Raw genomic sequence first — 26,352 nt, 5'->3', positions numbered from 1 at the left:
GTACTATGTGGCTTAAAGTTTTAATAAGTTGGTTGCATTTGACAAAAAAAAAATTAGGATACTGTTATAAACATGATTGATCTATGTTACTACAAACATGTTTTTTACTGCCAGAAAAAATTCCTGAAAGGGTTCTAAAGCTGAGAGAAGAAAATTCCAAAACCCTCTAAATAGTTTTGAGTCCCTTTTAGTATAACCCATTGACTTATTGATAAGCCAGGATGAGGGAAGAAACAATACATATATGCACATTCCATGTATTGATATATGAAGTAGATCGGTTTATCTAGTTTTACACAAAACACATAGATAAGGTGATAGGAACTGTTAGAAACCTTAATTTAATTTGAGTAGCACTAAAGGAAATCAGCGTGGAGTGAAGCAGTTAATGATTCTCACCCTCAGCTGGTGGCAGAGTGAACAGACAGGAGTGGTACCAGGTTTAAGGAACTAGAATTCTGTTAGGACCTGTCTCCTTGTTGCTTGCTTTTGTTCATTTTCGCGTATCTGCTTTCTCCTTGAGATCTGAGCTGTGGGCCTACCCCATGGATTGGAGTTCCTTTTGTTTAATGCCGATTTGAAAAACTCTCAGCAAGATCTTATTCTCTTGGCATGTCAGGTATTCCTTCATTCATTTGTATGTCCCAGCGGTATGGTGTACAGAATAAACTGGTACAGAACAAGCAACAGCAAAACAAGTAGTTGTGTGTGATATTCAGGGGTAAGGTAGTATTTCCCAAAAGAAGTGTTGTTCTTGAGATTCTGAAGAACACTATATTCACTTTATAGCCTGTAGTCTAATGAGCAATTTTAAAGGAGAAAAGCAGACACTTGACATTTACTGTACTCTAAGGTGGACAGTCTTGCAGTATTGCTCCTCTGTCCTGTAGCACTGCCCTGGGATTACTGTACTTTACTGACAAGCAAAAGGACACTCCAAAGAGTCATGACTTGTTTAAGACGCTAAGGATAGTGAGAGAGTTGGCATTCAGTCCCAGGTGTTACTGACATAATACCATGCTCTGTGCCCAAACTGTGACCCATGTTTTCTCTTGTGAGATGAAATTCACATGCCTCTCCTCCCACCTCTGCATCGTGTCTTTATCAACTTATTTCTAAAAAATAAATGAGACGTTTATATAAAACAATAGACAGTAGTGTCAGGGCCTAACAGTCTATGCCCTGTGGGGAATCCCTGCCATAGTAAGTCTTGGCAAGGATGTATGCGACGGCTGCTGTATTTAAGCACAAGCAACACCATGTTTAGGGCCTACTGTTGAAGAGCCCTTAGATAATAAATGTTTGAAGAGGGTATAAGCAAGGTGAAACATTGCAGGTAGCAGAACTTCCCGAAGTGCTATTTTAGGAGTGTGGTCCAGAATTCTGCCCAGCAAATTCTTTCGGAAGCAATTGCCAAATATTTGCAAGATAGGATCTCTGGGCTCTTCTCTCTGTTCGTCTGCTCCATATTCCTTATGTGCTTGAGGCACAGTAAAAGAAATTCATCTAGGCTGAAAATATTTTCAATTAGGAAATCAGCTTGCCTTATCTAACCCTAGCCTAGGACGTAGTGTAAAGCAAAACTTTTAAAGTTTACCAGAAATCTGTTAAGTTGATTTAATTGATGCATTTATAAAATCTTTAGAGGAAATATGAGCAAACCTTTGGTTGTTTGCTAATAACATTACTTTTTTCAGTATTGATTACTTAATGGAAGTTTGCAAGACCAGGGATATTTTCCCAGTTAATTCTGGTAACTAACTTTCTGGTGATATGTGTGTTTTAAAGTAGTGTGGCAATTTATTCATCTGATAATGAGGTCAAAATTATTTTGACAAACCATCTCAGTACTTAGGAGTAATTAGATAGTGTCTGGATAAAAGGTTCTATCTGACGCTTCAACAGTTTGAAAGGAAGCCAGTGTAAAAATAGTCACTTTACAGAAATGCACCTTACAACCAACTGTGTGTTACATAAATAACCTCGATAGGAATGCACATTCCCAGGAGCAGAAGACCACAGCCATCAAGACACAAAGGAAAGTCATTGCTACGCTATAAATATGTTTGGCTTTGTAGCTTAACTTAGTCAACTATTGGTCTTAGCAAAGTGTATTTACGATTAAAGTAGGTTATTTTTCTTAATACCCAAGTATAAAATGACATATACTTGGGCATTTGAATGTTGTTATCCTGAGATACCTTGTAATTTTGCTAAAGCCCAGTGAAGGTTTATTTTCACATGGTCTACAAAATATTGTAAACCATTATTTTAGACTACATTAAAACTGTCTTTTTAGCATTTGAAAAAAACTTTTATGGAGAAAAAAATTTAAGAATATAATAACACCAAAGTAGACTGACTGTACAATGAACCTGCATGTGCTCACCTAGACTCAACAGTTACTCGGTCACAACCAGTCTTGTTTTACCTGTCTCTGCCCACTCCCTTGTGATTTTGAAGCACAACCCAAACACCATCATCATTTGTCTGTAAATGTTTCAGTCACTTTAAAGATTTATGTACCTCCTAAAAAAGTGGGAGTAAAAAACCATGTGGCATGACCACACTTGAAAAAATTAAAAATAGTTTAATATTGTTAGATTTAGTTAGCCTCTAAATTTGTGCATGTGTCATACATTTTTTAAAAGTCTGAATTCAGTCCTCTCTGTTGTTGCTTCTTACAGTATACTTATTGAAGATTCTAGACCTTGCCTTTTAGAATTTCCCAAAGTATAGATTTTGCTAATTGTATCTTGGGAATATTCTTTAACATATTTCTCTGTGTTTTCTATAAATTGGTTATTGTGTCTAGGGGTTCTGGTTTGTGAGTCAGGTGAGATCGCTTCGTAAGTGGGGCCTAATTTTCAGGAGGCGTGTTAATGTCTGCTTGTCCTTTCTAAAATGCCTAGGTTAAAATGACAAAATGGCAAGGTTTCAGTAAGTTTGCATTTTTTAACTGGACTATCTCCAGGGAGAGATACCTCATTTGATCAAATAGTAGTTACTATTTGATTTCCTGACAATGCTGTTTGTATAGAAAAGGAAGAATAAATCTTGTGTGTGTGTGTTTTAAGGGAAAAAAAAGTGGTTTTCAAAATAACAAAATGGTTTACTAGCATCCTATAATGGGATCAGTCAATTTGTTGTTTCTTGTATCAGTTTATAAACTCATGGGTTGAAACATGTATTTCAATCCTTAGTGGTTATTAACTGTTGATACTCAAATTGTCCTTTATTGGGCCAATGGAAGTCTCTTCAAGTTGTCTGAGTCCTTTTAACAAGACCATAGTATTACTTGATACCTTCCTTTTTATCTGATATGAGAGTTGAGCCTGGAACACTTCCTGTCCCAGACCTGAAATCAGCCATTTTTCTGAAGAGCCCTGCTCCATTTAAGTGTAGCTCATATTTGGAGACTATATTCTGGGCACTAGGGACACTCATTGCTGCAAATTGGTCATTTTTCTTGACTTTTTTAGTGGACAGAGCTCTGCATTTTAAAGCTTTATCGTGAGTTCATATGGATACTTCTGATTCAAATTTGGAATTGAAGAGTTTTTACTTTTCATGTGTTTTCCTTTTTCTCTTTTAGTCTTATTCTTGAATAATGATTACATTATAGGAAGCCTGCTCATGCTTTATTTTCCACTACTTATACCTATCTAAATCATTATTCTCAAGGACATTACCTTGTCCTTGATTTCATTTTTAATTCACGGTTTGTAGACCATTTTGGCCCTCAGTGATTTCCAGATTCACAGCATGCATACATAACTCTCATTTAGCAGTCATCAATACTTTGGGATTTTTACTGAGTTTTAGAAATTAAAGTATAATATACACAAAGAAAAATGCATAAATATTATGTACAGCATGCTATTACTAGCATCCCAGAATCTCTTTCTTCCTTCCTTCCATATACCACTCATTCCCCATTGAAAGAAAAAGAAGAAAAGGTGACTGTTGTCCTGATTTCTAATGTTACTGATTAGTTTTGCCTGCTGTAGAACTTTAAAATTTTGTCTGAGCACTCCTGATATGAGAAAAAGAGAGCTTTTTCTAGCTGTTTCCAACTTTACTCATGTCCAGGTAGCATCCAGAAAAAAAGTATCATTATCTTTTTCACATTCAGAACTTCTCTGTAATATCTTAGGAATCTAAGTAGAAACCCAGGCATATACAGTTCTTGGTTTAAATATTTGTCTTAAGCAGACTAGATTTTTGTGTATGTTAGCAATTTCCATTTCCCCTCATTGCATTTTTACTCTTTGCATGTTTCCCCTTTCTTTTGATTAACAGGAAATCTCTTTGTATTAGGGATATTAGACTTTACCTATTGTGCTGTAAATATTCTCTTCCAGTCTCTCATTTGTATTTGAACTTAATTGCTCTAGTGAATTTAAAATACCTTGTGTAGTATGTTCTGACTGTTGAGTTTTGTGTTCTGCTTAGGAATGCCACCTCCAACTAAACGTATGTTAAAAAATAAATCTGCATCTTTTTTTTTTAGCTGACTTTTATTTATTTGTACTTGTATTCAAATACAGTATGAGATATCTCTGTTAGCATTTAAATGTAGTAGGCTATTTAAACATCTTTCGTCGTCGGCCTTTCCGATTAAAAAGGGGATTTAAAAATGGAATTTTGCTGGAATTTCATCTACATCTGGCTACTACACTTTTCATCATAAACTTCTAGAGAAAATTTCCACCTGTATTTTTTACTTCACCTTCTTTTTGTCAATTGAGTGTTATCTGCATGGCTTTACAATTATACCGAAATTACCTGTGCCCAGGGCAGCTTTGCCATTCTTTGAACTGAACCCAGTAGACTGAATTTAGGCCTCCGCTTTCCTAAACAGTGTGCATTTATTGTTGGCAACTTTCTCCTTGGAACGCATCTTCTTTGGCTTCTTTGATCTAGCTTTTTCCTGGTTTTCTTCCTACTTCTGTCATATTTGTAGCCGTTTCTTTTTTAATCCCCCTGATATTGGTATTCTCTAGAATTCCTTCAGTTAGATTCTCCACAGTTCACACTTAGGCGATATCATCCTTGGGTGATACCATCAGCCTTATGGCTTCAGTTATCAGCAGTATTCTGATAACCCCCAGGTTTCTAGCTGAAATTTCTTTTGGAAACAATGTATTTATGTCCCATAGGTACATAAAGCCAAACCTATCATTTCTTTCCCCCCCTCTAAAATCAGCACATCTTTATTATAATTCCCATTTCAGAAACAGAATAGACTCCTACCCAGTTTCTCTGCATAGAAACCTATTTGTCATTTTAAAAAATTGAGTTGAAACTCAGATAACATAAAATTAGCCATTTTAAAGTGTCCAGTGCAATGGTATTCACAGTGTTGTGCAACCACTGTTACTCTCTTCAGTTTCAAAACACTTTCATCACCCCACAAAAACTCCCAGACTCATTAAGTAATTGCACCCACGGCCCCCCACCCCCACTTTGCTTTTTGTCTCTGGATTTGTAGATATGAAAGGAATCATACGGTATGCAGCCTTGTGTCTGGTTTCTTGCGCTTAGCTTGATGTTCTTGAAGTTCATTGAGAACCAACATGCCACAATCGAAGTTCTAGCTTGTTGTAGCATGTACCAGCACCTAATTCCTTTTCTTATGGCTCAATTATATTCCATTGTATGTATATGTTATATTTTGTTTTTTCGTTTATTGATGGACATTTGGATTCTACTTTTTGACTATGCTGCAGTATAAACATTTGAGTATAAATTCCTATGTGGATGAATGTTTTCATTTCTCTTGGGGTTATACCTAGAAGTGTAATTACTGGGTTATATGGTAAATATGCTTATAAACTTTTTGAGGAGTTATGTATTGTTATTGACTTTTTAAACTCCCTATATCACCAATCTTGGTTGATTGATTCTACCTCCTATGTATCCATGTTTTCCATCATTATTCCCACTACTATATACTGAAGATACACTTTACAGAATTACTTTAATAGCTTCCTTTCCTATTTTGGCTTCTTTGTCATCACATGGCCTTACTCTGTCACATACTTTTCACATTCTGAGAGATTGGTTTTTGAAAATGTAAATTTCATGAGATGACCTCTTTGTTTTAAAAACAAAGGAAAATAAAACGCGAACAAAAATTGTTCTCTGGGTAAAATCTAAACTAACATGGCTTATAAAGGCCCTTTGCTGTCCTCCTGACATTCTGTCTAGCTTCAGCTCCATGGTGTGTTGTACCCCTCTGCCGCCATACTGATCTCCATATTTCAGATTTTTGTAGTGTATGTTCTTCTGTCTAAGCCTTGCACTTACTCCACCCAAATCCTTTGTCTTATTTCAGATATCTCTTCTCTTTTTAGAAGCCTTCTTGTCTCTTCTTGATTATATTGTGCTCTTCTTTGTGCCCCTCCAAATTCCTGTACCAATGTTGGACCATTTAATATACATTGTAATCACCTTTTTGCTTCTGTGAGAATGAGGAGCTAATAGTCAAGTGCCAGGGGATGCAGTACAGACTAAAAGTATGATTAATAGGAATTTAGCAGAAGACAAGATTATTTGGTAAGTTATTTAGGGAAGGCTTCCTGGAGGAGGAATATGGTACTTGAATTGGACCTTGAAGGAAGCATTCATGAAAAGTATGATAATGGTTGGCCTCTATAGGTAGATTAAATCTGTTAAATGCCCGTGGATGTAGGCTCTGAGGAGCCATGCTAGGGGCAAAAACCATGACAAAACCAAGATGGATGGACATCTTTCAGCATTACTTTTGCATTACTTAATGAAACAAGCCGTGGACACAGTCACTCCTGTGGAACAGAAGAATGCAAAGAACATGTAAAAGATTTTTATAGAACTTGTGTATTGATGAAATACATAATGAGAAGCAATAATATACTTTATGGAAAGTGTAAGGAAGTTTTCAAGGGTAGTTTTGACCATATATGCTAATTTAAGAACTTACCCACCTATGTTTATAAAATTTCACTGGACTTCTAATGCAAGATTCAATAACTAGGTGATTTCTGGATAAATCATAAAATCTTCTGCAAGACTCTTACAGCTATTGTTGGAGAAAATGGTCTGAGTAATATACTAGTATTTGTCCAGAGAAAGGTTAGAAATGAGATAACTCAGTGTAGAAATTACCTGTCCAGATTGTGATTGCCTATGCTCTACTCGCCCCTCAATTGACAGTAAAAGTGGGACTTGCAGATCTTCTCCAGAATGTCTGCAGCATATTGACACTCAGTGAATGTTTGCATTCATAAACAAAATAACCAGATTGAAATAAAACTTCTTTGCATTTTCAGTATTTAAAGAATGTCTTAGAATGGCTGTTTAAGAGTAAAACTGCATTTATTATATTTTGCAACACAGGACTGATTTAAAACTTTTTTATAAAAGTCTGCTTTGCCAGTTAGGCAAAAATATTAGACTTAGAAATTAAAAAAAAGAACTTCCCTCAAATTTTGAGAAAAGAAGCCATTCATGTTTAAATATAAATAAACTTTCACTTTTGGCTCTCTCTGGGTTTCACTGGCATGTTGGGGTGTTAAATCTTAGTTGTTGAAATAAACACCTCTGATTCCTCAAAAAATTAAATATTTTCTTCTCAGTTAATAACACACTTTGTTCAGTCTTCTGTAGCACTGTGAGTTGCGTTGCACTTACTTATCATGGGCCCAGACGCCTTGAGGACGATGGCAGGAGTTAGGTGAGAGTCACAGGCCTGCTCAGCTGCCGGGCAGCCGCGCTCAGCCGCTGTCCCCTGTGCTTTGTCCCCTCTTCTCAGTCTGAGCCAAGCAGTGCCTCTTGTTGGTGATTCACGTGTTTATACACAACACACTCTCAGTCATGACAGTGGTGATGACCTCACAGCCATGTACATACATCAGTGTGTAAGAAATGATATAATTTAAATACCTACAATTTACTGAATGTCAATTACATCTCGTTAAAGCTTTTTAAAAAATCCTAACATGATGCCCACCATCGACGGATCATTACTTTATTAAGCCCTGTGTCTCCAGGAACTGTTCAGACTTTGCTCTCTTTCTCACCTGCTCCTCTTAGGGGCCCTCATGGCCTGCGTCCCCCCACCTCACTAGTTCTTTGCCTTTGTCTTATCCCCAGCCCCCATCATTCTTTATCCATGCTAGAGCACTCTCTCTGGAAGAGGAAAATCTCATGTTGCTAGTGTTCCTGAAGGCTCCAGCTATTATTCTTAAGTCATTCCTGGATGCTGGAAACTGTGGCCAGCAGAAGGTTCAACATACATAGGCAGGACAGATGGAATCTGTCCTCTTTGTGTAATCACAGAGTCTGTTGGGCCACACATGGACACCCGCCATAGACATGTATCCCCAAGAATGCAGAGGACTTAGTCATGCAGATACATAGTTACTTGTATAAATTAAGATTGGTTATATAGCAAATTCCAGTGAAAAGGGACCAGGCACTCTATTGGTATTTCTCAAAGGCCAAAACCCTAAAGACCATACCATACCATAAGAATTATCAGAAATACTGGTTTGATTTTCCTCTGAACCAGAATCTCTGGGGGATAAGTCTGACACCTGCATTTTAATAAGCTCTCTGTCCCACTATCCCTATGTACCACCAGAGAGCTACTTAGAATGGTAGGAACCTTGCTGGAAACCAGGGTAGATGTAAAAGGGAGGTAGAAGGTGATCTTCTGGATAGCTTGCTTTGCCCATTGCTTCCTTGTGTTATAGAAATGGAAAGGTTTTGACATCAGGTAACATTTTGTTAATGGGTCTAGGTGTATTCATTTAACAGTTTAAAATTTTTAATGTTCTGTAATGAATGTTGGGTGAAGATTATATACTTACATTTTTTTATAAAACTTTTTTTTTCCCACAGAACTCAACAAAAATCCAGTGGAAGGCTTTTCAGCAGGTTTAATAGATGACAATGATCTCTACCGATGGGAAGTCCTTATTATTGGTCCTCCAGATACACTTTAGTAAGTATAATGGAACTGACATCCAAGTGGAACTCTTTTAATAATTTAAATATAAACTATTTTGACAAACTGAAGTTTCCCAGTTTACAAGAATGATTGTTAATCACTTTTAATTAATCACTATTAACTGATATAAAGATAGACAACAGTGTGGTGTTATCAAAGAACAAAGAAAAGATGGACTTTCTTATATATGTAGTACATTTTTAGATTCAGAGACCACACACAGTCTGATTTTCTGTTCCATGTGTTTGCAGGTCAATTTAAAATTGCTAATATTTAATGTTCTATAAGATGGATCATGACTGTCTGATGTCAATGACTAGTACAAGTTGAATGCTTTTTATAGAAGTTGAGGTGTTGGGGAAAAATGCAGCAGCCTTCTCAAAACCATACAACTGAGGGATAGCAAGGTCTTTCTTGGGAACTATTCTTGGTCACTCAACCTTGGTCCTTGATGGTAGGAAGCAGCAAGGATTTGGATACATAAGACTTTTTTTTTTGACAGTGAAATAGTTTTATTTTAGATGTTCTGAATGGTAACTCCATTGCCCTCCCTCTGCACCTCCCCAACCTGATGGAAGAGAAAATTCAGAGCTAGTTATATACCAGAGCAAACTGGTATATGACATACACAGTTGAGCTGTAATATTGATTGGGAGGTTTTCTAAGGTCTGAAGAAAAATGATTTATGTTTTGTCACAACTGTTGCTGATCAAAATTTTTGCTGATTTATTTCCCAATGGTACATTTGCATTGGTAATTGTTGCAAGCTAAGATAACTCAATCTAAGTCACTCTACAGTGATAGTTTGGTAGATAACAGTAGTCAATGAAAGCCATCCTAGAGGTCTTCCCCCACAACCTTAATATTATTTGAAAGTAAATTTCTTACCAAGTTTTGCACACAAAATCATACTTATGCCTGTCTTCTGAGCCTGATGAGGTTCTGTTCTGGGTTTCTAAATCAAAACACATTGCATGAAGGTTTACTCAAGGAAGACACAGCAAGATTCCAGTGACAGAATCTTGTTAGTCCTAAAGTTGGTTTGTGATAACCAAAGAAGTTCTTCTAAACTAATGTCTAAGTAGAAAATGAGTGAGGCATCCAGGTTTGACCTCCCATCTCTAAGGACCTCACACAGTTTTTATACTTTTTTCATGAGATGGTGGCAAGCATCTCTAAATGTTACTAGCTGGTCCGTATACATGTTGTGTCCCTTCAGCTTCATCAAAGAAAGACACTTTAATACTTACTGTGCTAGTTAACAGGCCATCCTTCCTACCAATGAAAACCTATTTCTGGCTTTCATATACATTTAAAAAGTGCTGACTGTCTATCTGAGGCGTGGATAACAGAAGCATTTGTGGCAGCTCCTCTGGAGTTGCTGAGTGGCTGCCATTTCCTCACTGTCCCTTACTGATGAGAGCACTGATTGCACCTAGGCTACAGTTTAACCTCAGTGCCAAATATACTTTGAACATCCTGTGAACAGTGAAGCCTTAATGCCGTTGACAGACCTTATAATTATCATCCAAATTTACCTGGGTATGATTCCTTTCTATGAATGACCTTTTCAAAAGTCATGTGAGTATATGCTGGAAGTTGTGAAATTCTTTATAAAGCCTTCAGGAAGGGGGTTTAAGATTTATTGAGTGTTGGCCATCCCTTTTAGCAACTTCCTATTTAGAATTGTTTCAAAAATAAAGCATTGTAGGCATTTACACTACTTACTAATTTAGTTTCCTAACATTTTTGAGCGCTCTTACGCTAAATGCTATGAACATGGCCTTAAGTCAGTTAACGGGTGCTGCTCCGAGGCAGTTACAAGTTTAGCTGGCAGAGCTGCTCACTGGTCGTTATCTGATACACTTTGGGGCCAGCCACGATGGAGGGAGGCATCGGGATAAGGTGGGAACTCACTGGGGGTGTGGCAGGTTTCCAGTGTGCTGGGGAATGTTTCCCAGAGGAGGAGATGTCTAAAGTGAGAGCTGAAGAGCTAGTCACTGTTATTAGTTAGTAGGCTTCCGGCTATAAGCAAAGGAAATCTGATTTTAGCTGGCTTAGAAAGTAAGGAAATTTGTTTTCTTGACAGAGATAGTAAAATGGTTACAACAGTTTTGAGCATTTCAGAGTATGCTGAAAAGGAAGAAGTGAAGGTAGTTTCTGCTTGTGTTTTATGTATTTCTTATATAGAAGTAAGAATAGAGCCTCCAATTAAAATAAAAAAAAATAAAAAAATAAGAGTGAGCTAAAGTCAAAAAAGTAAAAAAGAAAAGGTAATTTTTTATGTATTTCAATGTAGAAAAGCCTTTTTTCTGGAAGCTCTCCAGCAGACTCTTGTCTCATTTGTTGGAATCAAGTTGCTTCATCATTCCTTACCCAGTAACTGGCAAGATGAATGAGATTGCCACATTTGGTTTAATTATTCTGGGATTGAAGAGATTTGGGATTGTCAATAGCTAGTAAGGATTAACTAGACAAATACTCTGGCAGTAACAGTGGGCTTAGGAGATGGGGATAAGTAGGAGATGGGGATAAGTGGAAGGGAAGCTGGAGATTGAGCATTTCATAGGGAGAAAGAAATGTTTGTGTACATAGGTCTGGAAAATAAGGGACAGAACAAGGGAATGGCAACTGAGCAAAACGACTATAAGGAATTTCAAAAAATGAGGTTGGCTAGAGAGTTGAGGGCTAGAAAATGTTTGTAAACACTGTTAAGGATTTAGGATTTTTCTTTGTCCTGAGGACAAAGCATAACCATTGGGGAGTTTTACATCAAGAGTTATCAGGTTTATATCTTAGAATGTGCATCAGATTCTAAGTATCGTAACTTTGGAATTATAAATTTTATCTTCCGTCAGCTTACTTGTGTTTTATTTCTGCAGTAAAATATTTTAAACTATTGTTTAAAAAAATTGGGGGAGGGCATCTATAGTGTAAGAAGGGGCTTCCTTGATAGCTCAGCTGGTAAAGAATCACCTGCAATGCAGGAGACCCTGGTTTGATTTCTGAGTCAGGAAGATCCCCTGGAGAAGGGATAGGCTACCTACTCCAGTCAGTATTCTTGGGCTTTCCTGGTGGCTCAGACGGTAAAGAATCTGCCTGCAGTGCGGGAGACGTGGGTTCGATCCCTGGGTTGGGAAGATCCCCTGGAGGAGGGCATGGCAACACACTCTAGTATTCTTGCCTGGAGAATCCCCAGGGACAGAGGAGCCTGGTGGGCTACCGTCCATGGGGTCTCAAAGAGCCAGACACAACAGAGCGACCAAGCATGCATAGTTAAGAAATGGACTGAAGTAGGGAGATGAACAGCCTTGCTCAGGGGATGGCACACTTGTGCCTAGGACAGGGCCCTGAGAAAAGCAGGGGAAGTTAGCCAGACATTTAGCAAAAGGTTTTATAGAAGGAAGCTTTCTAAAATGCCACTGAGAATCAAGTAGTTAATGCTGTTTGTTGATTTAACAGTAAGGAAGTTACTGGTATTCAGTGGAGTGAAGAGGGTAGAGGCCTTCTCGTGGTGGTTGGAGGAGTGTTATTTGAAATGAGACACAGATCTTAAGTGTAAGTAACTGACTATGAGGAGAAACAGAGAGGCTGGTAATGGGGGGAGGGGTTATAGTATTGAAAGTAGTTAATGTGAGCTTAGATGGTATCCAAACCTAAGTGATTGATCCATCAGTTAGTAATTAATTAGGTCATTCCTGTAATAATAGAATGATTGCGGTACTAAAATTCTTTAAAGCCTAGTGTAGTTCATGGTGGTGCCATTAACCCTCATTTAGCCACTAGAGGGCACCCCACACTCCTTACTATCCATGTGTCAATAACTGGTATATTCAGGCATTACTTTATTGATAGTTGCTTTGAGTATTAATTTAGCTGTTACATTTATCTTCACACAGTACTAACTTTTTATTGCTGCTCTTGCCATTGGCTCAGACAGTAAAGAGTCTGCCCACAATATGAGAGACCTGGGTTTGATCCCTGGGTTGGGAAGATCCCCTGGTGAAGGAAACAGCAACCCACTCCAGTTTTCTTGTCTGGAAAATCCCATGGACAGAGGAGCCTGGTGGGCTACAGTCCATGGGATCACAAAGAGTTGGACACAAACTGAGCGACTAACACTTGCCATTAATTAATGTTTCTGGAGATACTAAAAATAGATTCTTGAGGCTTTCTCTCTATGAAAAATAACCTGAAACTCGTGTGACAACCTATTTTCAGACTAATGATTATCACGTAGTGTGACTAGCTACCCATTACCACGGAAAGAATAATATCAGGTAGTAGCAGCAGTAGGCTTTGAAAGAAACTTTAGGAGACATGGGTTTCACTGTGAATTATAGATTTTATAAATTTGTATTAGTAAATGGTATGTAACTTTTGCTGTATCTCTTTTTCATCACTCATGACTGGTGTGCTCAAGAAGTATGTTTTATATTGTGTCCTACCTCTGGCAATGGTGTGAAAAATTTGTAGAATCTTGGAAGAGTATATGTATCTTGTTATTGCCTTAGCTTGAGTGTATATAGAAAATGAAGAGTTGACTAACCAAATTTCTGGATTAATATTCTTTTACCGTAACAAAATTCTTATACAGTCTGTTTAAAACTTAGCTGCACAAGCTATATATATATATATATATATATATATTTTTTTTTTTATTAGTTGGAGGCTAATTACTTCACAACAAAGCTATATATTTTGTAATGAACTTTTAGAAGGAATGAACCTGGTGCCCATGTGACTTAGAAATTGATTGATCAATGGCAGTACCCGATCATTTATCATTTAGTGCTTAAGAATGTGAGTTTTGGAGAATATCTTTGTTTACCTCCCTGAGTCTACTACTGTTATTATCCCTGTGAATTTTAAGTTATTTAAACTTCATCTTGTTTCATTTCTAGCTTAAACCTTGTGCCTAGAAAGGGTTCAGAAGGTTCAGTGTTTTACTGTTTGTAGTCACAGAAACATTGGAGGCCATCAAATATTTTATGAAGGTAATAAATTGTGACAGGTAAAAATGAATCAACAGAAGACAGATGTGAAAAGGAATATATAAAAGAACAATGTTGATGGCAACATATGGTATATCATTTAAAGAAAGTAAATATGGCTGAATGATAGGATCTGACAAAGTAGAATGATAGGCTCTTACCCTTGTAAGATTTTTATACATTTAATACACAGACAGTAAGGGAAGTCTAATAGAAGAAACTTGAACTGGCCTAGAACATCGTGCTAGTAATCATATGTAATATGATATATCTGTAATTATATATAGCAGTTATACTCTTACACTGTTAATATCTATGAAGAGAAAGTAGGAAAGCATCATTTAAACCATTGATGCTTTTCATAAAACTTTGGTTTTGCTCATCATAGTAGCATCTTTATGTATTTGAAAAATAGTGAATATGTGACATTTTAATATTTATTTAACCATGTTTTGTACACTATGTTTTGAGTTTTAGGCTTAAAAAAAAAGTAGGATTTTCACAGGTGTTAGAGAAGTTAAGGATTCCACCCGTAGGAAAAAAACTGAAGAATTGCATGATTGATTCAGAATGGATGAGGACATTGCAGACAAAAAAAAAAAAAAAAAAATTGTGTACTTTAAACTTTTAAGGATAATCCAGTTAATTAAATTTGATCAAAATTTTTAATAGACTAAGGTAATCTTTCATGGTAGGTATTTCAGCCAGCTGTTGTAAAGCTTTTAAGTGGATCTGATATCAGTCAAAATTTGGGGACCCAGGAAAGCTAACTTGGTATCAGGGAATAGCCTTACCAATGGTTTAAACTACATGGGTTTTGTGGTAGCTGTTCTGATGTCCTTTTACATAGATTCTTGCCTAGTTTTTATATTTGTGGCTTTCGAAGTGTTTTTTTTAAAACCACAACCCATAATCAGAAATGTTTTACATTATGACCCTCTGTATACTTAATACACTTCATAGAAGGAAGCATGTATGTAAGCATAAAGAGAAACATGTTCCACTCAGAGCCCAGTGGCCTTTCCTAAGTATTCAGAAGTATTTGGTGTTAATGATCTACCTTTCTTGAACACTGTCCTGTCATCTTGCTTTTATGATCAGAAAAAAGCAATGAGAATACATACTTACTTTGGTTAAAACTTCAAGTGATATCAAAATGTACAAAGCAGAAAGTAAAAAGTCTCATAATCCCGTGCTTCAGAGTTAACCACTTTTGTGTATTGGTGTCATGTTTCCAGACATTTTTCTATTTCTATACAAACATACCCTCACTTTTTCTTGTTAAAGACAAATGGGCTTATTCTGTAGATACTTTTTAAAAACTTAACAATAGATTGCTCATTTCATTCCAGTATTTATTACTGATACTTTTCTTGATATTTTCCTCTGACCCTAGAATGGTAAGTGCTATAAATCAGTGATCTCTAATGTCTTGTTCTCTGTCATATCCGTTTACGTACAGCAGTGCCTTCTCAAGGTAGATAATCAATATCTATTTGTTTAATGAATGAAAACCATTTAATGAGCTGAGAATTCTATTATTTACTGATCTGAAACAAACACAGTCAGATGACCCTGCATCTGACCCTGCTCTATGGGGGTATATATCTTATAATAAAAGAATCAGAGGTGTGAATTCCTTTTGCAGTAAAGAAATGGAAAAGAAGTCCACATGATAGAGGGACACAGGGGCTAGATTGGGTAGCCAAGTAAAATCTTTCTCAAGAGGTAACATTTTGGCTGAGTTCTGAATATAACAAAGGGAGAAGCGCCTTTGAAACAGAGGAAACGCGGTACCAAGGTCACTAGTCAGAACTTTGTCATTTTTGCCCCATAAGGCTGACTTTTTTCATTGGTTTTCTGCAACATTGACTTGTGTTGTTTTGACTGTTGTTTAGGAACAGTTCCTAAGCACAGCAGTCACTAGTCACTTGTGGCTGTTAGAATTAAACAAGATAAAAAAATTCAGTTCATCAGTTGTATTGGGTTGGCCAAAAAGTTCTAGCCATATTATAAGTGGTTGGTGGCTACCATGTTGGAGAACGTAACTATAGACTGTCTCCAGTGTGCAGAGTTCTATTGCGTAGCACTACTTTGAAACACACCAGAATATAAACTCCTTGAGAGACTATGCTTTGTTCACTGCTGTACTCCCAGTGTCTGGCACGTAAAGACTAAATAAATACTTGTTAAATGATAAGATGAATAAATGGATGGATGGATGGTTGGAGGTCAGCACAGCTGTTCCCAGAGAGGCAATAAGAAAATGCATAAGCTCTCAGATGAGAAAAAGCTTGTTGCGTTTAAAGAACAGAAAGAAGAATGACCGGGATGAGAGAGGAGTGATAGGTTGAGATCAATACAGAGAAATTGATAACTTGACCCTGATAGGCAATGTTAAAGAACATTTGAGTTTTAAGTGCAGTGGGAAGCAATAAAAAGATGTGTGTAGCACAACAGTAGCGTGATCTGATCTGGATGCCTTTTTAAAGCTGTTTCTTTCATTTTACTGTTTTTTGAGAGTTTAATAAGGTGGTAGGTATGACAGTTTATACTAAACTTGGTATTTGAGTAAGTAAACTGCTTGAAATCCAGATTATTTATTTCGTTTATAATGTTAGCACTAGCATCCTTGTTTTATGTTTGTTTTTAATAATTATCTTACTTATAAGCAGGAACTTTAGGCAAGAACTTGTTTTTGTTTTTCCAGTGAAGGTGGTGTTTTTAAAGCTCATCTCACTTTCCCAAAAGATTATCCCCTTCGGCCTCCTAAAATGAAATTCATTACAGAAATCTGGCATCCAAATGGTAAGTTTATCTAGTTTTACTTTTACATTTGCAAGTATGATGGCCTGTCACTGAAGTTTTCAAGGTCAATACATAAGATGTTGTTCTCAGTGAAATTGTGTTGGAATTTTTATACTAGGTTCATTGTGTTTGTTATGTACATGGTCTTGGATTAGATTCCTTCTAAAAGAAAGAGTAACGGATCAAATGGAAAAAGTTTGTTTATTTACTTAGTTCTCAGCTATGATGTTCACAGCTGAGATGTTCATGAGTTCATGGGTGATACTGAGCATTAATAGAGCTCTTAAAATTGAGATTATTTCCAAGGTATTATGTGATTCATTGGCTATTACAGAGAACACAGAAGTAGTCAAACTTGGATTTTTCATTTTTATTTTCTCATCTTAGTTCCTAGACTATGGACACTCTTAAATATGTTGTTTTTCATAAGAAAAAGGGATGTCTTACCTATGTCATAAGATGATTGATAGGGTCAAATGAGATAAAACTCTGCATGTTTAGATCTTTGGAAAGTATCTAACAGTGCTGTGCATAAAATGGTGACATTGACTTTTTTTTACCCGAAGTTGTACAACCATTTAAAATTCACTTTGTGAGCCAAAGGTTAGTCTAGATAAACTATGTTTATACACAGTCTCCCTGAACTTTTGGCCTTGTTTTGTATGATTGAGCTTGCAAGAATTTCTTTCCTAAGTATTTTGACTATAAGTATTTTGTAATCAGTGTTGTCTTTTTAGACTGTTAAACCAGTCTGCATTCTACTTCCCATAACCCAGACATTGTGTTGCAAGGAAGAGAAACTCTTCTATATTAGTTTAAGCAAAAATCAGTGAGAGTAATGGATGCATGAATAAACCAAGGCTTGGTTACAAGGAAATGTAATAGAACTCAGTGACCTGAAAAACAGTTGAGTCTTAGAACAGAATATAACTGATGAATGGAAAACTTTGGGAATCAAGGAGGCCACCATATTTCATCACATCTTAGGTAGCAGTGATCACAGCAGACATAGTTATTTTTTGCACCAGTGTGAAGGGAAAAAAAGAATTTTATGGTAGAACACGTTAGTGATAGTCCTGCACAATATATGGATGCATGAATCGACCACATCTGCCCCTTGTTGCTTGGACATATGGTTCATTTCTTCCTAGGCTCTTGGCAGTTTCCCCTGACTTCTCTTGAATTATTCAATGTGTAATAGTCAATTTTTTTGCACCTGTTTGAAAGGAAAATGTAACAAAAAGTTTCTGAATGCTCTCTTGCATGAATTAGCCCATGTTACTGTTGGTAAAGCCTCTTGGAGCTTTAGTTTCTTTGTCTGTGAGTTACATGAGAGCAATACATGGACTTGAATTATTAAGAGGAATGATAGCACTGGCCTTTTCACTCAATTATCAGCTCAATTATTTCACTCAGATATCTTGCCTTTTTAAAAAAATTACTACAGTTTTAATAGGTAATAGGTATTAAGCATAAAAGCCTCATTCTAAGAGGTTTAAAATGTTTTCTGTATGTTTAAAATGAAATGACATGAGGTTAAAATTTTAAAGATGCTAAATTATAGCAATTTCTATAAAAGGAAAATGGATCTTAAATCGATTCTCTCTGGTAGAATTTTGTGCAAACATTTGATATTAAATGTTCTCAAAAACATATGACTTCCTTTTCTCAAGGAAAAATTTATATTATGTGGTGAGGAAAATGTCTTAACACTATATTATCATTTTCTGTTTAACTTTATAGTGCTGTTACAAGTTTTACTGTTGTTATTCTTGCCTGTTGATCTAGTTATTTCATTTTAGTTAATAGATTATATTAGAAGGTGTAGGTGAGTTGGGATAAGGAATGTTAATTGTAGAATAGTGCATGTACAATACATTGAAGGCCTGGGTCTTAAATGTCGCCTTCACTGCTAAACTCCCTGTGTCATGTGGTGCCTGGCATACAGCATGCACTCAGAAAGCATTAGTCGTAGAGCCACAATGCATACAAGCTTTGATGCTGGTTCCCCAGAGGCGAAAAATACGCTTTAACATTATACCTATCATAAATTTGTTGGACTTTAGGTAGGAAGTCAGAAATGAACATAAGTATTGTTATTGGTTATTTATAGGATTTGCAGATTTGGTTGTGTAATGTAAAGAAGTTAGTGGAATAGGACCCCATTCCCCCTTTTGATCAACAATTAATTTATGGCTTGGATTTTAAAATAGGTTTATAGATTAGAGACCTAATGAATGTATGCTGATGAGTTTTCACTGGCACTATAAAATGATCTTTTTGGAGAAGGAAATGGCAACCTACTCCAGTACTCTTGCCTGGAAAATCCCATGGATAGAGGAGCCTTGCAGGATACAGTTCATGGGGTTGCAAAGAGTTCGACACTTCACTTTGTGGATTTGTGCGTGGATTTGTGTGTGTGTTTTCCCTGAAGATATAATTTTGCCTTTATGTGATTTAAAAAGTACTTTATGATGTTATTTTTTATTTTTTTCTTAGGAAAGTCTTAGACCTTTGACTATCAACAATTTCAATCAGTAAGTTGTTAGGGAAACTAGGAAATCATACAGAAACTCAGCTCTGGTGTTTGGACCATATACTTTGTATAAATGAACAGATTCAATAGATACCATTTATTTCATTATATTTATTACATGTAAATGCTAGGTACCATCTACATATTAACTTGAAATTTTGCAGAAATGAAAAAGATAGCTTACATTTCTTTTGGGTTTGTCAGGTGGATTCTATTTGGTAGAATCTCTGGTCTTCCTAAAAGGTTAATAGGTTCCATTTTGGAGATTAACTTCTGTGTATATTCAGTGGAACAGTGGATCTTATACAGATACCATGGGAATCAAGATCATATCAAATAATATGTATTTTATGTATAGCCAATTTTTTTAAAGTATTTAAAACTGGAATCTTACTCTAATTTTGCAGTTGATAAAAATGGTGATGTATGCATTTCTATTCTTCACGAACCTGGAGAAGATAAATATGGTTATGAAAAGCCAGAGGAACGCTGGCTGCCTATTCACACCGTGGAAACCATCATGATTAGTGTCATTTCTATGCTGGCAGACCCCAATGGAGACTCACCTGCTAATGTTGATGCTGCGGTAAGGTGGTCACATGGACACATCTGCTCTCCCCTTTAAGCTTGATTAAAACTATATACTTTTATATGTATATGTATGTGTTTGTGGATGTGTATTGATATGTCTGTTTATTTTCATTTTTTTTCTCATAAATCTTATTTTACCACCAAATAGTTGTACCTTTTAAGAATAAGGATGCTATCCTACATAATTGTAAAACTATTATTATACTTAATATCCAGTTGCTATAAGGTCCATATTACTTGCAAGCTTTTATTTTTAAAACTTTCAGACCTACAAAACGTTGGATACCCTATACCCTACACATAGATTGTGGCATCTGGTCCCATCACTTCATGGGAAATAGATGGGGAAACAGTGGAAACAGTGTCAGACTTTATTTTTTTGGGCTCCAACATCATTGCAGATGGTGATTGCAGCCATGAAATTAAAAGACACTTACTCCTTGGAAGGAAAGTGATGACCAACCTATATAGCATATTAAAAAGCAGAGACATTACTTTGCCAACAAAGGTCCGTCTGGTCAAGGCTATGGTTTTTCCAGTGGTCATGTATGTATGTGAGAGTTGGACTGTGAAGAAAGCTGAGCGCCAAAGAATTGATGCTTTTGAACTGTGTGTTGGAGAAGACTCTTGAGAGTCCCTTGGACTGCAAGGAGATCCAACCAGTCCATCCTAAAGATCAGTCCTGGGTGTTCATTGGAAGGACTGATGCTGAAGTTGAAACTCCAGTACTTTGGCCACCTCATGCGAAGAGTTGACTCATTGGAAAAGACCTTGATGCTGGGAGGGATTGGGGGCAGGAGGAGAAGGGGACGACAGGATGAGATGGCTGGATGGCATCACTGACTCGATGGACAGAAGTTTGAGTAAACTCCGGGAGTTGGTGATGGACAGCAAGGCCTGGCATGCTGTGATTCATGGGGTCGCAGAGTCGGACACGACTGAGCGACTGAACTGAACTGAACTGAACACATAGATTCACAATTGTGGAGATTTTGCAACATTGTTGTTATTGTTAACATTGTTGTCATTATTATTATTTGCTAAACTGAGAAGGCTTTATAGATCTTTATATTTTAATACTTCAGCATGTATCTCCTAAGAATAAAGAGAGGGGGCAAGGAAGAATCCAGAATTTAGGAACTTATTTTATTTTGTATTCATGTTTTATTTACTTATTTATTTTTACTTAGTTTTTTATTTTTCAATCTTCTTTCTTTTCCTTTAAAAAAAATCATTTTTGTTTCTGTTTTTTTTTTGCCTGCACCATGTGGCATATGGAATCTTAGTTTCCTGATCAGGGATTGAGCTTGTGGCCCTGCAGTGGAAGCGTGGAGTCTTAACCACTAGGGAAGTCCTGTATTCATGTTTTATTAGTCTTTTTTTAAATCTAGAATAGTCCTAGTTCCTCAGTCATCTATCCCTCTTTAAAATTCCTTTTGCTCTAATTCTTGGAAACTTTGTTAGGATATGTGAAAGCCAGCAGGTTAAATTCACCTCCCCCCCCCCCCCCCCCTTGTTAATTCAAATCTACATAAAAACTTGGGGGTAAAATCTTACTTGTAGAAAAACACTACATAGATAACCACCTTTCATTTGATCTTAGCCAAAAGGCCAAGAAGTGATATAACCACCTTTCAAATCTCTGGCTTTGAATTTTTTAATTTAGTAACTGAATTGAAGTAAACACTGACAGAAAATCATTCTAACTTTATACTTAGTCAAGTATCAGTCCAAACAACATAAGGAGTGTATGTGTGCAGAATTGGTTCTCCTCAGGAGTGTGTGAATGCTAAGCCAGATATTAAACTCAGATTAAAAAAAAATAAGAGTGAGTTGGAGGAAGAGAGGTGTCAAATGCCAAAATGAAGAACTAATTACTTTCCATACCAAATACCCATACCTGGAGCTCTAATTCTAATGGTCTTCAGATACTTTTATAAAATCTATATATCATCATTATTACTTCAGGAAGGTATTAAAATTTGGGGTGTGTGTAGAAGGGAAGGCCAAACTTTCTGTCATTCAGTTTTCAACCCCACTTTTTACTGACTTCAAGCTGCCATTTCCAAACTTTAACTTTGAGGTTCTCTTCAGTAGGTCCTTTCCCTCGTTGCTGGGGTCCCACTGAGACTTCCCTAGGCTATTACTTTCTCTGCTCTGCTGCATGTTTCATTGTTTCATTTTTCATCTGCTTTTGGTCTTCCAGTCCCTATTATTAGATGACTTCACTGCCATTTTCTTTGGTAGTGAGGATTTATATCTTAAAAAAGTAATTCCAGGGACTTCCCTGATGGCCCCAACGGTTAAGATTTCATGCTCCCAATACAGGGAGCACAGGTTCTAGAACTAGGATCCCACATGCTGCATGGTGCACTCAAATAATAATAATTCCAATATAATCTCTTTAATACCTTTCTACCTGATCCCCCTTGCTCTCAGTCTTAATTCTCTGCTAAGTGTGATTTTTAGGCGATTTTTCTTCTCCTTGGTATTGACCTCCCCTCTTTACTGGAATCGCTCTTTCTTCCTTAAAATGTCTTAGAAATGATGAGGTAATTACAGACAGTAACATTTTATTCACAAATACTTCATCAAATATCTACAAAGCTCTCTGCATTTCCACATCATAGTTTACCTCATAATTTATTATAATGATTGGCTTACTGGGGTGCCTTGCTTTGAAGGAAAAAATCTGTTCTGATCTCTTCCTCTGCAAGAGCAAGTGTTGAAGGTTTCCACAGTCTTTGCTGTCCCTACATGGATGATACAGGAAAAAAAAAAAATAGGCCAGGCATTTTAGTGAGAATTTCCTGCTATTTACATACTAAATAAAAATCGGCTCTATTCTCACGTGAAAGTATGCTGGTCCTGTTCTGTGCTGCATTTGCGTGTGCCTGGCAGTGATCGTGTCATTGTTCCTGCCCTGTCCCCTCCCCCACTGGAAATACTACTCAGTACCGTCTCAGTATGATGCATTACACCCAGCTACCTGGTACAGGAGGCACAGTTCTGTCTACTTTATTTATGGTTGCTTCCAGTAGAGAGAGTTGGTGATCATTCAGATAGCCTGGACATCTTATTTGTAAGTTGTAGCTTTCTTTCCAGTGTAATACAAAATTGCTAAAGTTTTTTAGGGCCCTTTCCTTTTTCAAAGAGACTTTGCCTATAGAAGTAATTTGTATGTATCCTGGCAGAGTGCCTTGCAAAAATGTTTTCTACCTTATCAACTGTTGAACATTTTATACGTGTTCACATTAAAATTAAAGTAAGGTATTTGAGATTGTGAGAGGAGTTTGCATAAAATCACTTGCTATTACTTTTGTACTTACAGAAAGAATGGAGGGAAGACAGAAATGGAGAATTCAAAAGGAAAGTTGCCCGCTGTGTAAGAAAAAGCCAAGAGACTGCTTTTGAGTGACATTTATTCAACAGCTGTAACTTCACTTATTTCAGGGTAAGTTCATTTAAAAAAATCATCCTACTCTTTTGCCTTTTTTATACATGACGTAAGTGTTTTTAGAAAATGTGTGATCTTGGGTATTTGAATTGCTTGTTTTCATTGGACTCATTTTTCAGTGGTAGGATCCAGTAGTCTGCTGTTTCTCAGCAGATTAGTGTCATCTGCTTGCTTTTTCCTTCAGTAAATCCAGCTGTTTTTAACTAGATATTCCATGTTAAACTGATTTAGTATGGTAGTAGTTCACTGTTGGTAAAATTTCTCTTTATAAAGGGTTTTTTTTTGTTTTTGCTACATTTTCTTTGTTTTACCTTTTGGTCTGCCATCTTTGACTAAACTAGGCATTAAAATTTCTTATGTTATACTGTGCTATATATGGTAAAGATTGACTTAAGTTTTTCCTAGTTTTTTAAAAAAAGAAAGACCATAGTTTGTAATATATTGATAAGACCATTAAACATCTGCCTTTCTTGTTTTAATTGGTCTTTATCTCCTTGCTCATTACTTACAGGGCCAGTAGGAAAATTTTTCCTTTTCTTGTATACCATCTGTCCACAAGTCTGCTTTAAGTCTATCAAGGAGCCAAAGATAGTAGGCACCCATCTGGCTTAGAAGAAGACAGGGTGTAGATAAATTGACCAAATGTGTGATATTTAAGTTCTCTGGTTTTTCTTTCTTTAAACTAAATATTGAGGTGATAAAACCTACTTATGAAACGTAGCATCTAAAAAAGTGAGAGTACATGCTATATCTTTGTACCAGACACCTATTTTAAGAAAAAGAGCTGTATTATTAACTGTTACATCTCCTACATTGCCCTCCTCTACCCATACTTTTTTCATATTCCCAATTCTGTGTTTATCACTGCTTTTCTTCACAATTTCATCAATTTGTATTCCTAAACAACATATTGCATGTTTTTGAGTTGAATATATGTGGAATTATAATGTCTTTTTTTGATCATATTCTTTTGTGACTTTGTTGCTCAACATTATATTGTTGAAATCATCCTTTGTTGTATACAGTTATATTCCATGTTCACTGTTATATAGTATTTCATTAGATAAATTTACTCTTGATTCTCATTTCATTATTTCTCTGGAGTGGGGTTTTTTGTTTGTTTTTTGTTATTGTTGTTTTTGCTTATTCTTGTTTCTGTTTTGTTTTTATTTGGGGTAGGCTGTTTCTTATTTTTGGCTGTACTGCCTGATTCCTAGGATCTTAGTTCCCTAATCAGGGATTGAACCTGGGCCTAGGGCAGTGAAAGCACTGAGTCTTAACCACTGGACCACCAGGGAATTTCCTTATTTCGCTTTGTTTTTGCTATTACAGAGAATGTAGCTATCCTTGCTTCTTGTAGAGGTACTGCAAGAGTTTCTCTTGGGTGTATACCTAGGGGTAGAATTAAGTTAAAGGTATATACACATCACTTTGACTAGATAATGCCAAATTGTTTTAAAGAATATTGGATCTATTTATACTCCTGTTGGCAAGGACAAGAGTTCTATTTGCTCCATATCCTCTTTAACATTTGATATTATCAGACTTCTGCAAAGTCTTGTTTGTTTTCCTAAAGTTTTTTCTTTTGGGTCTTCACTGTGGTGGATGGGCTTTCTCTAGTTGTAGTGTGCAGGATTAGTTGTCCTGCGGCATGTGGGATCTTCCTATAACCAGGGATCAAACCTGTGTTCCTTGAATTGGAAGGTAGATTAACCACTGGACCACCAGGGAGGTCCTTTCCCAAAGTTTTTGATGTAGTGTCAAATGAGATGTCATTATAGACTTGATGTGTGTTGCCCTAGTTACCAATGCAGTTGCAGACTATAATGTGTTTGACCATTGATACTTCCTCTATGAAGTGCTTTTTTTGGTCTTTCCTATTTTTCAGTTAGGTTGTTGGTTTCTATCCTTGTCAGTTTACTTTCTTTATAGTATCTTTGGGTGAACAGAGGTGCTTAATTTTAATGCAGTTGAATTTTAATTTTTTCCTATATGGATTTTACTTTTTGTGTCTTAGATTCTTCCCTGCCACCAGAAAGTTATTATTGTAGGATGAAGTAAGAGGACAAAGGGAGAAACAAAATCTTCTGTCTCCCATAGATTAGCTACATGGCCACATTCTATACCACCAGGCAAAAGGATTCTGTCTTTTGGTTCTGTATCAAGGGCAGAGGGACTGTATTAATTCCCCTGCTATTTTACAAATTACCTAACATTCAATGACCTAAAACAACATCTATTATCTCATGCTTTCCACAGGCCAGGGATCCATGTTGAATCTTCTGGCTCTGGGTTCGTCATAATGCTGCAGTCAAGGTGTTGGCTGGCATTGCAGCCATCTATCTCAGGGTTCAGCTGTGGGTGGATCTGCTTCCAAGTTCAGTCATGTGGTTGTCGGCAGGTTTCTGTTCCTCACAGGCTGTTGACTGCGTTCTTCCTAAGTTTTGTCACATGGGCCTCTTCTTAGGTCAGCTCACAACATACTGGTTGGCTTCACCAGGGAAAAAATAAGATGGTAAGAGAAGATAAGCTCTGGGTGTGGTGGATGTTACTGCCTCCTGTCCAGAGGGAAATAATCACATTCCAGCCTGTTGGGACTGTTGCCTGCTGATAACTCATAGCTGAGTTGCTTTCTAGGAGTTAAGAGATCACTTGCCCAAGTTAGTCCCTTTCCCCAGAAGCCACTTGCATCCATGGACTGTTTGGTTTGGAGAAAGAATGAGTTGGTACAAAGACTTGGGCTTTTTTCCCAATTTGGGAATTATCTGAAAGGCCATTCCAGTGTGGGATTGACTGAAGCCTGTATTTCAGCTGCGCTACCCCCATCATCTTCTGCTTAGATCTGTTTCCCTCACTGTTGCTCTTCAAAGCACTTCCCAATAAACCTTACACAAATACCTGTCTCAGAATCTATTTCCTAGGCAACCTGACCAGGACACAAGGCATTGTGTAACCCAAGACAGTAACGCTG

General features: G+C 36.8%; 1 protein-coding gene across 1 annotated transcript in view; it reads left to right on the top strand.

The window, feature by feature from the left end:
* UBE2G1 (ubiquitin conjugating enzyme E2 G1) overlaps positions 1-26,352 on the top strand; it is an 87,494-nt gene that overhangs the window by 50,626 nt on the left and 10,516 nt on the right. The window contains exons 2-5 of the mRNA XM_061143156.1: positions 8,887-8,989; positions 16,700-16,797; positions 19,741-19,919; positions 23,256-23,378. Coding sequence (XP_060999139.1) covers positions 8,887-8,989; positions 16,700-16,797; positions 19,741-19,919; positions 23,256-23,342 — 467 coding nt within the window. The 3' untranslated portion in view covers positions 23,343-23,378. The remainder of the gene's footprint in view (positions 1-8,886; positions 8,990-16,699; positions 16,798-19,740; positions 19,920-23,255; positions 23,379-26,352) is intronic.

Source organism: Dama dama, chromosome 5 (assembly GCF_033118175.1).
Source record: "Dama dama isolate Ldn47 chromosome 5, ASM3311817v1, whole genome shotgun sequence".
Lineage (NCBI taxonomy): Eukaryota > Metazoa > Chordata > Mammalia > Artiodactyla > Cervidae > Dama > Dama dama.
This window is presented reverse-complemented; position numbering and strand designations above follow the sequence as displayed.